Source organism: Chlorella variabilis, assembly GCF_000147415.1.
Source record: "Chlorella variabilis unplaced genomic scaffold CHLNCscaffold_6, whole genome shotgun sequence".
Classification (NCBI taxonomy): domain Eukaryota; kingdom Viridiplantae; phylum Chlorophyta; class Trebouxiophyceae; order Chlorellales; family Chlorellaceae; genus Chlorella; species Chlorella variabilis.
In genome coordinates this window covers 1925926-1939721 of record NW_005435082.1, presented here as the reverse complement: position 1 = coordinate 1939721, position 13796 = coordinate 1925926, and the positions used below count along the sequence as shown (strand labels likewise).

At 66.3% G+C, this 13796-nt stretch overlaps 4 protein-coding genes across 4 annotated transcripts; 2 read left to right on the top strand and 2 right to left on the bottom strand.

Annotated features, from left to right (window-relative positions):
- Positions 1–3853: 3853 nt before the first annotated feature.
- Positions 3854–6510, bottom strand: CHLNCDRAFT_143975 (hypothetical protein; the record flags this gene model as incomplete). Its single annotated transcript, XM_005849160.1, has 8 exons — positions 3854–4042; positions 4248–4340; positions 4505–4580; positions 4774–4871; positions 5120–5212; positions 5411–5824; positions 6058–6219; positions 6418–6510. The coding sequence occupies 8 exons, from the start codon at positions 6508–6510 to the stop codon at positions 3854–3856; spliced, it is 1218 nt and encodes a 405-aa protein (XP_005849222.1).
- Positions 6511–6840: 330 nt separating this feature from the next.
- Positions 6841–8167, top strand: CHLNCDRAFT_51442 (hypothetical protein; the record flags this gene model as incomplete). Its single annotated transcript, XM_005849368.1, has 4 exons — positions 6841–6980; positions 7210–7400; positions 7569–7633; positions 7766–8167. The coding sequence occupies 4 exons, from the start codon at positions 6841–6843 to the stop codon at positions 8165–8167; spliced, it is 798 nt and encodes a 265-aa protein (XP_005849430.1).
- Positions 8168–10933: 2766 nt separating this feature from the next.
- Positions 10934–13007, bottom strand: CHLNCDRAFT_34947 (hypothetical protein). Its single transcript, XM_005849159.1, has 5 exons — positions 12990–13007; positions 12542–12599; positions 12204–12338; positions 11328–11472; positions 10934–11129 (listed from the first exon to the last, which is right to left on the bottom strand). The coding sequence occupies exons 2-5, from the start codon at positions 12585–12587 to the stop codon at positions 11123–11125; spliced, it is 333 nt and encodes a 110-aa protein (XP_005849221.1). The 5' UTR covers positions 12588–12599; positions 12990–13007; the 3' UTR covers positions 10934–11122.
- Positions 13008–13282: 275 nt separating this feature from the next.
- On the top strand, positions 13283–13690 carry CHLNCDRAFT_143971 (hypothetical protein; the record flags this gene model as incomplete). Its single annotated transcript, XM_005849367.1, has 1 exon — positions 13283–13690. One exon carries the CDS (start codon positions 13283–13285, stop codon positions 13688–13690), a length of 408 nt encoding a protein of 135 aa, XP_005849429.1.
- Positions 13691–13796: the final 106 nt, after the last annotated feature.

Here is a 13796-nt window from a genome sequence, read left to right as displayed (position 1 = left end):
CCGCTTGACCAACCTCGTCTTGCGCGGATCTGACTTCAATTCTCCGCTGTTGACCGGGTTGTTGGGCGACAGAAGCGACTTGGACGCGCTGCGCAGCCCCGCGGAGTATGGCGTGGTCCAGTTCATTGTGCTTCTACTCTACTTGCACACAGTGTGTGGCTGGCGTACAAAGGAGCGTTGGGAGTATGTCGGAGCTGAATTTGACAATGCTGAATCCGTCCTGCCCGCCGCCCGTACTGCTACCGCCCTTGCCACCGGCGCCCACCATGAAGTGCGAGGGGCACGCCGTCGTTCATACGTCTTTTGCCTTGGCCCGTTAAAATACCAGCAGCTATTCAGTGGCCACATGCTCATGATGATGCTCTCCACAACATGCAGCGGCTGCCACAGCTGCTGGCGAGTGATCCTGCTGCTGGTGCCGCGCCTGCTCAGCCTGTGCCGACCCCGCCCCGTCTGCCGTCGCCTCTGCCGCAGGCGCCTGCTGCACGGCTGCCGCTGCAGCGGCGCCCCGCTTGCGTCCCAGCTGCAGGAACTTGTTGAGCAGCAGCGGGGGCATGTCGCCGCCCAGCCCCTGCTGCAGCATCGCCAACTCCAGAAACTCAAAGTCGCTGCACGGGCAATGACAGGGAGGGAGGGCACAAAGGGGGCAGGGCCAAGGTCGGGCAGAGGGGCAAGCAGCGTGGTGCTCGGCGCTGCGCTGTAACCTGCACCGCCACTGCACTGGATCAAGCAGCCCAACGCAGCCAGGCCAGCCCACCTCAAGCTGGCCAGGCACTGGCGGCGCAGGAAGGTCGCCACTCTAGCGGCGCCCGCCTCGCCCTTGGTGTGCAGGAACACCTCCTCCACCAGACTGAGCACTGCGGGGAAGAGAGGTCGGGGGAAGCAGGGTCGGAGGGCAGTCAGCATGCATCGCCCAATCTTTCGCTGTCTTTGGCAGACGAGCAGAAGCAGCTGCATGTTTTCTGCGCGACACTACCAAGCCCCACGCCTGCTCACCCTCCGGTGGCAGCTCGGGGCTGGTGTCGGCAGGCTGCTGCTGCTCCTGCTGCTGCGGCGACAGCGGCGGCAGCAGCTGCTCCCAGATGCGCATGCCCGCAGTGCCCTCTGCTGTCAGCATCGCCGGCGGCGGCGCTATCATGCCGCCCGCCTGCCGCGCCTGCTGCGCTGCCCCCAGCGCCGCCACCAGCGCCGTCAGGCTGGCCGGCGACTGCAGCAGCAGCTGGTCGGGCAGGGCGCCGCCTGCCGCTACTGCAGCCGCCGCCAACGCGGCTGCGGCTGTGCCTTGCGAGTTGCCACCCAGAGTGGGCGCGCTGCAGCATTCGCTGGTGCAGTCCTCGTGCGGGTGGCTGCAATGGTGCCGGTGCGGCGGGTGCGGCAGCGCTTGCGGCGGGGGCGGCATGGGCGGCAGCCGGCTCTGCTGGCTCAGGTGCCCGCTGGTGCGCGCCGGCTGGTGGCTGTGCGCCGGCGTCACCTGCTGCGTGTGCTGCTGCATCTGCTCCAGCTGCTGCCGGATGTCGGCAGGCAGGCGGCGGGCGTGGGGCGCGCTGCTGCGAGACGGCTGCTGCCGCCGCGGGCGCTGCACCTCCTGGCCCGCCGCCCCGGAGGCAGACGGCGCCGCGGTGGCTGCCGACGCAGTGCCGTCTGCGGTGGATGCCGGCTGCTGCGCCGCTGCCGAGGCGTCCTGCCAGCCCAGCTCCGCCAGCTCCTCCTGCCGCTTCCGGGTGCGGACTGCAGAGAGGCGGGCAGGGAGATGGGTGGTTGGCGGGCAGGCAACCCAAGCATGCATGCAGCTACGGGAGGATCCACGTGCGCTGTCGCACCCAACAAGGCCGCCCCCGCCCACCTCGAAACGCGCCCCGTGACTCCTCATCTCCCTCCACCCACTTGCCCGCCCCCGGACACCTGCAGGGCGCAAGCACACCAGCGTGCATATGCTCACCGCTCAGCTGCGGCAGGCTGAAGCACGCATGAAAGCAGCCGGCGGGCTGGCCGCGGCTGGGCGCCTGCCCCGGCATGCAAGCCCAGCCACCCCAGCGCACGCACTTGCAGGCGCAGATGGGGCAGGAGTGGAGGCGCTGGCACAGCTCGAACGCGGCCTCGGCATCGGCAGCCAGCTGCATCACATCGGGCCGCTGCTTGCACTCGGGGCAGTTCCTGCATGGCGGTCAGGCAGCGGCAGAGCAAGCAGGGAGCGGTGGCGGGTGAGCGGGAAGCTTGAGGGAACGCCGCGGCCGACCAAACAGGCTGGCCTGGTCACCCAGCCAGCCGCGGCCCATCCAGCCCAGAGCGGCGTGCCTGCAGGGCGGCGTCTTCTTGCGGCACTGGCAGCGGCGCAGGTGCAGGCGGTTGCCGGCGGCGTCCAGGCGGCTCGACAGGCCGTCTCGCACTGCACGGCAGGGAGGGAGCGCCTAGGGGCTTGGAGGGGTCTGCATGGCTGGTGTGAGGCGATGAGCCGATCAGTGTGGGGAACACCCACCCAACCCACCCAACCAAAACCAGCCGCACCTGTGTAGCTGTGGCAGCAGTAGGGACACTCCTCAGGCGGGGCGCCCCGCTTGCGCTTGGTGCCCTGCGGCGCCGGCGGCGCGAGCAGCCGCTCCTCCACCGCCAGCGCCCCGCCGCCCCCGCTGGCCCCTCCTTCGCCTCCTGCTGCCATCGGCGGGGACGCGCCGCCGCTGCCCAGGCCGCCGCCGGCCACCCGCCGCCGCTGCAGCTCCTTGGCAAGCAGCTCCGCCAGCGCCTGCAGGCGGTACAGGTCTTCTCGTGCCTCCCGCAGCGCCTCGTGCGCCTGCAGGGGGGCGGCACGCGTGGGCTGGGCGGCAGCTTGCGACGAACCGGAGCGGCAGCCCGTCGTCGGCACCTCCATGCATGGGCATGCCTGCAGACAGCTGCGCCCCGTCGCCGCCCCTGCCGCTCGGCAGGCTGGACAGGCGGCCCTGCTCACCGCCTGCGCCGTCGCCACCTTGGCGTGCCACGCCGCCGACTTGGCCTCGCTTTTCTGGTCGGCACGGAAGGCGTCGCGGGCGGTTGCGCGTTGCGCGTCCGCCTGCAACGAAGAAGGCAAGCAGGTTGGCATAGCAGGGGGATGACTAGAGGCAGGCAGCAGGGGAGCCATGCTGCTGCACCAAAGACTAAGAGTGCAAGCTCACCGCCTGGTGCACGCCGCGGGCTGCCAGGAATGCCGCGTCTGCCGCCGCCAGCTGGTCGTGCACGTCGGCGGCCCACTCGGCCAGGGCGCTGTCGGGTTCCCCAGCCAGGCGGGCGCCGTGCTCCTCTGCCACCCTCGCCATGACCGCCGTCTTGGTCAGGCTGCCGCCGACGCCGACGCCGGTCGTAGTGCCGACAGTGCCCTCTGGGCTGCCCCCTCTGCTGCCACCGCGTGCATGCTGCGTTCGCCTCCTCTGTCTGCCTCCCCAGCCGGTGGCTGGCTGCTCGCTGCTGCCCTCGCTGCCCGCTGGGCTGCTGGCCGCTGCGGCGGCCAGGACATCCAGGTGCTCCATGTGCAGGTTGCCAGAAATTGGCTGCGCCGAGTGAATTAGAAGCGCATGGCCATGTCAGGGAGACACGCGTGGTCGCCCACCCGACGGACAAGAGCCAGACTACAGGCTGAGGGTAGCGCCAGATATGCCTCGTAACAGAAGATGGAGTAGCAGACTCGACATGCTGTGCTGTGGCATCACGCTGCCCGCCACTAGCCGCCGCCACGCCAGCCGCAAGCTGCACTGGCCACGATGATTACATGAACATTGTGGTCAGGCATCCCACATTCATGTGCAGAATGTGCAGAAGCGCAACAGCATGATGCACACATTCTCTGCAGCAAACAAGGCATCCGCAAGCTCCCGCCGCCAGCTTAGGTGCCCATGGCGGGCGGCCGCTTGTTCTTTCCAATCTCCGCCAGGTCCACCGGCTTGAGCAGCTCCGCCAGCTTCTCCGCCTTCTTGCGGTCGCCCGTCTTGTAGGCCAGCTCCATCTGGGAGCGCAGCAGCTGCTGCTCCCGCATGTCCTTCGCCTTGTCCGTGGTGCGCAGCTCGTCGTACGCCTGCAAAAGTGGCGGGCAGGGAGGGAGTTCAGAGGCAAGGACACGTGGGCAGGGTTGCGCAAGCAGGCTCTATCTGTCCAGGACAGGGTGGCAGGGAGGGGGGCAAGATGTGGGCTGACATGGGGGGCTGCCTGGCCCTGTGCAGAGGGCAGAGATGCCGCCCACGCAGCGCACACATCTTCACACAAGCCAAACAAACTCCCACCTTCTTCATCTTCTCCGCCGCCATGCGCTTCCGCTCCGCCGCCAGCTCGCGCTGCCGCTCCTTCTCATCCTCAAAGGCCGTGCGCTCCACCGCCTGCGGTGGGATGCGTGTGTATCAGTGTGTAGCTGCGGGCCAGGCCTTGAGCGCCAGTGGTCCCAGGCACGCAGGCGGCCAAGCACAACCCCCTGGTGTCCAGCTGGCCATGCAAGCAGCCTCGGCAGTCGCGGGCGCGCAAGCGTGGTGGCGGCGCTGCTCACCCCCCCGGCAGGTAAGCCCTTGCGCGCCGCCTTGGCCGCCTGCTGCTTCTCGTACATCTCAAGGTCGTAGTACTTCCTGCGGGCGGTACAGCGCAGCATGGCCAGCAGGTTGACAGGGCAGGAGCTGGCAGCAGCACCGAGGAACGCCCGCCAACGCCAGCCAGGCAGCTGGGCGACGCCGCACAGCACGCGGGATGCTCGAGGCGGCACCGATGCCAGGCCGCGCTGCACGCCTGCAGGCGGTGGCCACTCGTGCAGCCAGGGCCCACCTGTGGGGCAGCGTGGCCGTGTTGAACTCCTCCATGTAATCCTTGAACATCTCCTTCTCCTCACTGCGCGGCATCGCCTCGATGTCGATGTTCTTGACCTTAGGAGAAGAGGAAGGGAGGGAGGCGGGCGAGGCGGGCAAGGGGTCAGGGAGGGGGGGTGCACAGTGTTGCTGGGCACGAGGGCCGCAGGGTGGCAGTGGGCCACACCCCAACAGCAGGAGGAACAAGGGAGCAGCAGGAGGAACAAGGGAGCCACTACAGCCTCCACATTTGCGACCCAGGGTGGCCCCACCCATGATGCTGCTGCAGTGCCACAGCGCCACAGGCTCACGTGCCCCTAACCCACCTCCATGGCCCAGAGCTGGAACTCAGGGCGCTTGGTGTACATGTCGGTCTCGCGGATCAAGCCGTACTTTCCATATTCGTGGCCAATGGCACCCTGCAAGGCAGCGGGGCAGGGAGGGTGGGCAAGGTGAGGCAAGGTGGGTACAAGGGGAGCGATCAGGGGAAGAACAAGCCTGCTGAGTCCAGCACAAAGCAGCTGCTGGGCGGCTAGCAACCACCATGGCGCACCCGCCAGGCCAGCAATGGCTGCATGACAAGGCAGACCCAGCGCAGCTGCAAAAACAAAACTCACCCTGGTGGCCTGCTTGGCGCGCGCCTTGTCCTTGCTTCCCCGCTTCTCCTTCTTCTCCTTCTTGCTCCGCTTCTCCTTTTTCCGCTTCTTGTCCTTGCTGCTGCGCTTCTCTTTCTTGCTGCGCTTGGACGAGCGCTCCCTGCTGCGGCTGCGCCGCCGCTTGCTGCCACTCTTGCGCCGGCTGCGCTCGTCCTCGCTGCCGCTGCTGCTGCTCTCCGACTCGCTGCCGCTGCCCGATTCGCTGCCACTGCTGCTGCCGCTGTCCGAGCCGCTGCCCGCGCCGTCCTCATCCCGCTGCCGCTTGCCGCCCTCCTTATGCTCCTTGCGCCGCTTCTCCGGCTTGCCGCTCTGAAGCGCCAGCTGGTGCCGCCGCCGCTCCTTGTGCAGCTTGGACAGCTCATCCACCTTGGCCACCTGTGAGGGAGGTGGGAGCACGAGGCAGCAGCAGTGCATGTGTTTGTGTGCTTGATGCGCAGTCCAGAGGGCAGGCAGTAGAGTGATCACGAGCTGCTGCTGGCGCTCGGCTGGTGCTGGTTGGGATCGAACGCGGCAGCTGCGCCTGCGCCAGCAAGCTGGCCCCGGCTGTTGCGCGCAGCGCCAGCGACCTCCACAGCGTCAGGCACGCCCGCCATAGAGGCCCCGCCTACCTGGAAGCGGCGCAGCATCGTCAGCGCGCGCTCCTCGTCCCAGTTGCACTCCTGCAGCGCCGCCGCACGCACTGTGGGCCCCAGCGCGGGCAGCAGCAGGTGCAGGCGCTCCATGGCGCGCGCCTCCTTCTCCTTCTGCTGCTTCTCCAGGTGCTTGGCCACCTGCGGGCGAGCGAGCGTGGCGTGGCGTGGGCTTGTTTAGAGCAGGGAGCAGGCAGGGAGGGCAGGTACAGGTTGGGCAGAGGGTGGCAAGCACAAAATACGAACAATGATAAAGGATCTGATCGAGTTTTTATAAGACGGCAAGGGCAGGACCCGGCGCGACGCCGCCCGCCACCCGGCGCCGCTACTGCCACCCACCATGGACAGGCCACGGTTGTCCGGCACATTCGGGCCTCCTCTGGTGTACAGCTGCTCCGTCGAGGGAGTGGCATCGGCTGCTGTGGCCGCCATCGCGCCTGGCCCCCGCCCCAATTCGCTCGGCTCCCGTTGATCGGCTGCTCACTCCGGCTCCCAGCTGCTACTCAGGTCCGACGGAAGCGCTGCGAGACTCCTGAGTCTCGCTGCAGGGAGACTTGGACGATGCGCTGTGTCGCGCAGTGGCACGGCTCCTGTGAGTTATTGAAGTGTATTGCGAGCCTGCCCAGACGCCTTCGGGCAATTCCAGAGGGTGTACCTCCTCTGCCTCCTGTACTGTTTCTCACTCGAAGAACAAGAACCAGGCCCAGAACCGCATTCCACCCCGCCCTGCAACCCTAAACCTTCCACCCGTGCATGCACACGATGGGGGTGCCGCCAGAAGTGCAGCAGGTTTTGGACTCGCACGCCTCGCACTTTACGTTAACAGCGGAGGGCAAAGTCAAGTGCGAGCTCAACGGCCATACGTTTCCGCCCAAGGCTGACGCCCTGAATGCCTTCATCAAGTGAGCCGTTGCCAATGCATGCAGCGGCAGCTGCCGCCAGCGCGGGTGCCGCCTGCAGAGCTGTTGGGTCCTGGTGCATGCCTTGCACAAGCCGGGGACAGCGATGCTGCAGCATGGTGGTAGGCACGTTGATGCTGCGTGGCGACGACATCCAGCGCCTGTGCCTGGTCACCTGCCGGGCTGGTCACCCTCAGAACGACGTCAAACTGTCTCCCCATCACCGCCGCAGCGGCAAGAAGTATGCCAAGCTGGTCAAAGCGGCAAAGCTGGATGCGGGGCTGTCAAAGTACGAGCCCTTCATCGTGCGCTCCAAAAACCTGGAGGGCATGCTGTTCTGCGCGCTCACCGGCGAGCTGCTCAATGCGCGGCTGGAGGAGGTGAAGCAGCACCTCAAGGGCAAGAAGTTTGGGCGGGCCAAGGGTGAGCAGCAGCGGGGCCGACGGGGGTGGCAACCTTGCTAGGGTCTCCGCCACGTCTTACCACATTGCTGCTGCCCTGTGTGCAAAACCGCTTCACTCGCCGATGTGTGCTGGGCTTTCCCCGCCCCTGCTACTTCACTTGACAATCGCCGCCCTGCTGCTGCCGCAGAGCGCTTTGAGGCAGACCAGCAGGAGCTGATGGAGGAGCCGGATGTGGCGGGGGGCAGCGACATGGTGAGGGCGCATGCATGGAGGCGCCTTGTGCTGCACTTCGCTAGTTCAACCCCTTGCTGCTGCTGATGTGTGGCCGCAGCTTCTGACGCCTACGTGTCAACCTGCTGATTCCTGGCGCCGCCGCTGCTGCAGGAGGAGGATGGGCCGGAGGGCAGCGATGGGCCGGGGGTGTGGTTGCCCGAGGAGGTGCTGCAGGAGTATGAGATGGGGGAGGGTGAGGAGGGAGAGGGGCCAATGGTGGCAAATGGAGAAGCAGTTGCTGCAGCGGCAGAGGCGGAGGCGAATGTGGAGGAAGAGCAGGAGGCACCTCGCAGGAACGGCAAGCCTGGCAGCAGCAGAGCCAAGGGCAAAGGCGCCGCCAAGCCGCAGCAGGAGCAGCAGGGCAAGGAGGGCGGCAAGCAGAAGCAGCAGCCTGCTGGCAAGAAGGGCAAGCAGCAGCCGCCAAAGCAGGCCAAGGTGGCAGCAGCGGCAGCGGCAAATGGCGCAGGGGGCAAGAGCAAACCGCCCAAGGCCAAAAAAGCGCGCATGAACTAGGGTGGTGGTGGTTGTATGACAGGGTGTGGCTTGGGGGCGCGCGTGGGCCCTTCATTTTGTAATGAGCTTGATCTTACAATGTCCATATGCCGACATGAGAGGGCCGTGGTTCGAAAGGCACGCCATGATGCGTGTGATGAATCAAGGTGAATCAATAAATGTCGCTGCCTGTATGGGGCGGCGCTCTCCTGATTTAAGCAGCCACAATGCTGCTCAGCTCCACACGCACCAACAGCCTGTCGCCCGCCAAGTACCGGCGGTCGGTGCGCCGTAGCTGCGCCAGCTCAATAAACCGAGTATACCCCCAATTATTATGCTCAGTCGAGAACGACACTGCCCGCCCTAAATGGACATGATTCTCTCCAGCCGGCGCCTGGTCGATCACCGTGAATAGATATGCTGCAGTTGCGCTAACCACCCCGGGTTGGGTGAAATTTAAGTTCAATCCGACTGCAACATCCCAAGAACGAGGAAGTTGAGTGAATTTACTCACCCTGGTGAGTGAAAGTCAATGCAATGGCATAGCATAGGAACGGCGAACCAGCTGGGCTCACATGATCAAAGCAGCTCACCTGACAGGTGTGTGCCCTTGCCATTGCCGCCGCCGCGAGGGCAGACTATCAGCCTCCATGCTTGACCTCCAATCTCAACTGGGGGCGAGAGGACTGTGACCTCGCCAAGCTGTGAGTATCGATCAATGGCAAAAGTGAACCCTCCAGACTTGCTGGTGCTGCAGCACCGCACATCAAGAATGGGCAGCGGGTAGGCTGCGCCGTAGTGGGACTTGAGCAGCAGGCGTGCTGCTGCGGGACCCAACAGGCCGGCCAGCGCCTGCTCATCCACCAAAACAATGTTCATCACAGCCGCGACTGCCAGTTTGGATGCCATAAAATCCAGGAAGCGTTCCTCCAGGTGGTTCAGCTGGCAGTGCTGCACCAGGTGCACTGTGGACACGAGCTCAGGCATGCCCGCAAAGATGAGGGTGCCTGCATGAGACGAGGACGTGGCCATGAGAAGCAGCCCATGCAGCAGAGACAATGTTGTGCGGCAGGAGACTGCCATGGAGCAACAGCAGGGCCGAGCACACTCGCCTCCCAGGTAGGCAGCAACCTTGTCCAGCAGCTGTGCGGCATCCAGCTTGTGGGCCAGGCCTGCGACTGTGGCAAGTACACCGCTATCTGCCAGCAATGCCAGGTTGGTCGGGTGAGCGTCATCAGGAGAGTACATCAGCCTCAGGAAGCAGACAGTCGCACGCAGGCTGGCACCCTGAAAGGCGACCGACAGGTCAGGCTCCTGCAGCAGGCAGCAAAGGGACTCGTTAGGTGAGGGCATTCCGGCAAATTTACTTCCGTCACCGACCTGGCTGAGGTTGCCGCCGCTTTCCTTCTGTGCCAAGAAAAGCTCCCGCACCACACTGCACTGTACGCTGAGCAGCTGGCTGTGCAGCAGCAGGCGAGCGCCTTCTACTATTGCAAAGCAATCCGCCAGCGCTTCCATGCCTGGCGCTGTCAGGTAGAAGCTGTGAGGCTGTGCTGCGTCCAGGAATGCCAGGTTGATGCACGGTGGATTGGTTGTGGCAGCAGGGCTTGTTGGCATGAGGGCGGGCAGCGTCAAGCCCGCAAGCAGCTCCAGCGTGTTGCTGCCATGAGCCGCTCGGTGCTCCCGCTCCTGCGGCGGTCTGCTAGGTTCGCCATCCATGGTGCCTGCACGAGCTGAGGTTGCTCTGCCAGTTCAGAGGGGCGAGGAGGAGGAGTATGCACGGTGTGAGCACACCACTCAAGGCAGGCAGGCAGCAGGCAGGCAGGCAGCTCTCTGGCAAAGGATTCTATCGAAACACCGTAATGTTATCGTCTTCTCGTAAAGAGGCCGCGTGAGAAAGAGGCCGCGAGCGTGGTTAGGTGCTTTCCAAGAGGCTTTCCAATGATTGGGGTGCCTCGCCGCCTCCCTGTACACATGTGTTGACAGCACTTGTCCATTTGTCCAGCCAAGGCTGCGGGTCCTGCCTCGCTTCAAGGAAGTGTGCTGCTCCTTGAGAGAGAGGTCGGCACTGCCGCTCCAGCCCGGGGGGCAAGCCACAAGGTGATGCAATGAGAGAGATGGGCAACAAGTTGTCTGCCCCCTGCCTGCCTGCTGCACCCGGCATCGCCATACGCACCGCCGCCCTGAGGTGGACGGATTGACGGGGCGCGCTCCGCGTGCCCACCTCTGGGCGCCATCCCTGCCTCTGCCTCTAGGTGTAACCGTGCTTGCAGGGCAGTGATGCCGCGGTGCCGCCTCTGCTTTGGCCGTGCGGGGCGCAGCGCAGGCCATCAGCTCTTCTCGCCCTGCGGTTGCCGCGGCAGCATGGCGCACATCCACAAGGAGTGCCTGTCGGCCTGGCGGCGGCGCAGCACCAACCCCACGCGCTGCGAGATCTGCGGCCAGGCCTACCAGACTGGGAGGCGCCGGCAGCGGCTGGGGCGGCAGGCGCGAGGCCGGCAGCACGGGCGGGGCAGGCAGCAGGCGCAGCAGCCACGGCGCCGCCCACAGCAGCCGGTGCCGCTGCAGGCACGATGGGGGGCAGCAGTAGCGGCAGCAGTGGCGGAGGCTGCAACGTGTTGGGCGCGCACAGCGGCTGCCTGTTTCAATTTCTTTTCGCCGCCTGGTTGACTTGTTGTCCGCTTGCCGGGGTGAGGCGCTGGTGTTGATCCCCCTCCGCTCATGTACTCATAATCCCTTCAACAGGCCTGCCTAATGATTCACCCTGGAAGCCTTGGGTCAACAACAAATCTTTGCTGTGAATTACACAGGGCCCAGTGGACGCCAACCAAAGGAAGGCAGCAGGCCTCCAGAGGCGCTGCCAGCCGGGCGCGTCCACCAGGGCACCTGCGCGAGCTGACTCCTCGCGGCCAGCCGTGCGTGCATCACGCCAGGGCTGCCGCTCCTCAGCTGCTGCTGCTGCTGCTGCGCTTCCCCTCACTTCCTGCAGCAGGGAAGGCCAGGCGGGTGTGGTCAGCGACTCGCCGTGAGGTCAGCAGCGCTGCGGCGGAGGCCAACAAGCACGTGCCAACAGCAGTTGCGCTGCCAAAAAAGCCACCGCATCTCGGCCAGCCTGCTGGTCAACAGCCGCCAACAACAGACAGCAGCACCCGAACAAACAACAGCGGCACGCGGCACGCACTGGGGGGGGCGGGGGCCGAAGCCGGGGCGCTTGGGCGGCTCGCGGTTGCGACGGTCCTTGACCGACCGCACGCGCACAATCTTGGAGTGGATGGCGGCAGACACGCAGTAGTAGACCTTGCGGTAGATCTTGGGCAGCGCGTAGCCTGCACATGGACGTGGACGTGGTGCGGCCACACAAGGTGAGGGTGAGGTGTGGAGCGGCAGGGGAGAGGAGCGAGTGGGCAGCAGTGCGAACAGAGGAGTGGAGAGGAGGACGGCAAGGGTGGGAGGCATGGTCGCGTGATGAAGCCGCTGGCCAAAGGCCTTGGCGCCTGCGCCTGCTGCGGCTGGGAGCTGCAAAGCCGAGCCAAGCTGCGCCGCCGCTGCTGCTGGTGCGTGCCGACTGCGCACATAGTCACACGCGCCAGTGCAGCGCCAGCAATACAGCCGTGCCTGCTGCAGGGGCTGGCTGTGGTGCTGCGATGGCCGCTCTGCAGATACTGAAGCCAACATCTGCTGCATCGTTCATTGTGGGCCGAGCTGGGGAATGGCCGCATCCAGTGCGATCGCTAGAGCCGACCCTGCGTGCTTGCTGTCTCAGCAAACTGCTGCCGCAAGTCTGATTCTGCTGCTCCTGCCGCTGCTGCCAAACTCTCCCATCTGCGCTGCCCTGCCAGCCACTGTGCCCATGCCGCTCGGTGCGCTGGCCCCCTCCACATCATCCACCAGTGTCCCCGGCCACCGCACGAACCCGCCCTCCACAGCAGCCCCGCCCCATTGCCCAGCCCGGCGGCTGCGAACGAGAAACACCGCCCCAACCCATGCTGCTGCCAGCATGGCCGCTGCCCAGCGCCCGGCGCACCAGGCATGCGGCGCCGAGGCTGCAGTCACTCACCGTCAATGGCGCACGCGTCCTGCAGGTCGCGGATGGCCGAGGCGTCCACCATGTTGCGCACGATGAAGCGCTTGATGGCCTTGTCCTTGGGCACCATGGCGGCGGACGACTCGCAGCGCACGCGCTTCACGTGGCCTGCACGCACGCGCCGCACGTCACGACGCGGCGGCGGCAGCAGCACGTCAGCACATGGCAGCGACCGGCAGGGTGCAGGAACACGTGCATCGGCGCTGCTGCTGCCTGCCGCGGCGGATGACCCCAGCAGCAGCTCATGTGCAGCGCTGCGCTGCCTGCCACGTTCCCCCATGTGCAGTCCCCAAGCTTTGGCCGGCACGCACCGCGGCCGTGCTTGTTGCGTCCTCCATTGCGCCGCTTCTTGGTCATGTTTGCAGACCCCTGCACACAGCACACCAGCTCCGCCCCGGTAAGCTTGCTATGCTTCTGCTGTCTCCCAGCAGGCGTGCGGCGGTGGGCCGAGGCGGGGCAGTGGCCGCCCCAGTGGCGGCAGCCGGATCCCTCTCTCTGCTTGCTGCCTGCGGCGGGCGCCCCGGTCGCACCACCAGAGCCTGGCTGAGGAACAGCAGGCTGCCCAGGGCCCGGACGAAGAGCGGCATGGCTGGGCAGTGGCGCAGCATGCCACCTGCTGCACCGGCAGCCCTGCGGCTGCTCTTCTATCGCCCTGGAATGGCCGCAGTGCAGCCCAGCAAGCGGCAGGGCAGCCCAGCGCGAGGGCGGCCAGCGTGATGGTGCGGCAGACAGCCGCATGCCTGAGCAGCATGTGCGCACCTTTACCGTCCCAAGGAGGTCCCTGCACGCAAAGAGGGCGATGCGGGGCCGCCCACAGGTTTTGACACCCCTGTCCGACCCTGGAGGCGCCTTGCATGCGGGCGGGCGCTTGCTGGCGCGCTGCAGCCAGCCGGCGAGTGATTGATCACACCCAGGGCACCTGCCTCCCGCTTTGGTGGGGTCTGCCAGACCGGGCCGTGCACCCCTTCCTGTCGGCACTTTTGGCGGAGGTCCCACCCAGTCGCGGGCTCCCCGCTATGCAGCAAACAGCCCTGATGGCGCCCTGCTGCCCGATGGCCAGGCCAGTCGCCCCAGCAGCGGGCCCCAGCCAGCGGGGGCGCCCTGCCGCCAGCCGGGCGGCGCTCGAGCACCAGGCGCCGGCGCCGCGGGCGACACGCTCCCGCGCAGCAGCAGCAGCGGCAGCTGCAGCAGCGCCGACGCGCGCAGCGAGCATAGATGTGAGCAGCTTGGGCGCGCGCGACCTGCGCGGCACAGTGGTGGTGACGGGAGCGGGCCCCGCAGGCCTGGCGGCGGCGCTCGCGCTACACAAGGCGGGTCTGCCGGTGGTGGTGCTGGAGCGGGAGGCGCAGCTGAGCGCCGCGGGCACCGCCCTGGGCCTGTGGACCAACGCGTGGCGTGCCCTGGATGCACTCGGGGTGGGGGACGCGCTGCGGCAGCAGCATCCAGAGGTGCAGGAGTGAGTAGCTTCTGTCATGAGGGGGGAGGTAGCCACTAGAGGTGGCTGGCCGGCAGGGAGCCTGCTGTGCTGAACAGAGCAGCAAGCCAGGGGGCATGAACAGGCAGCAG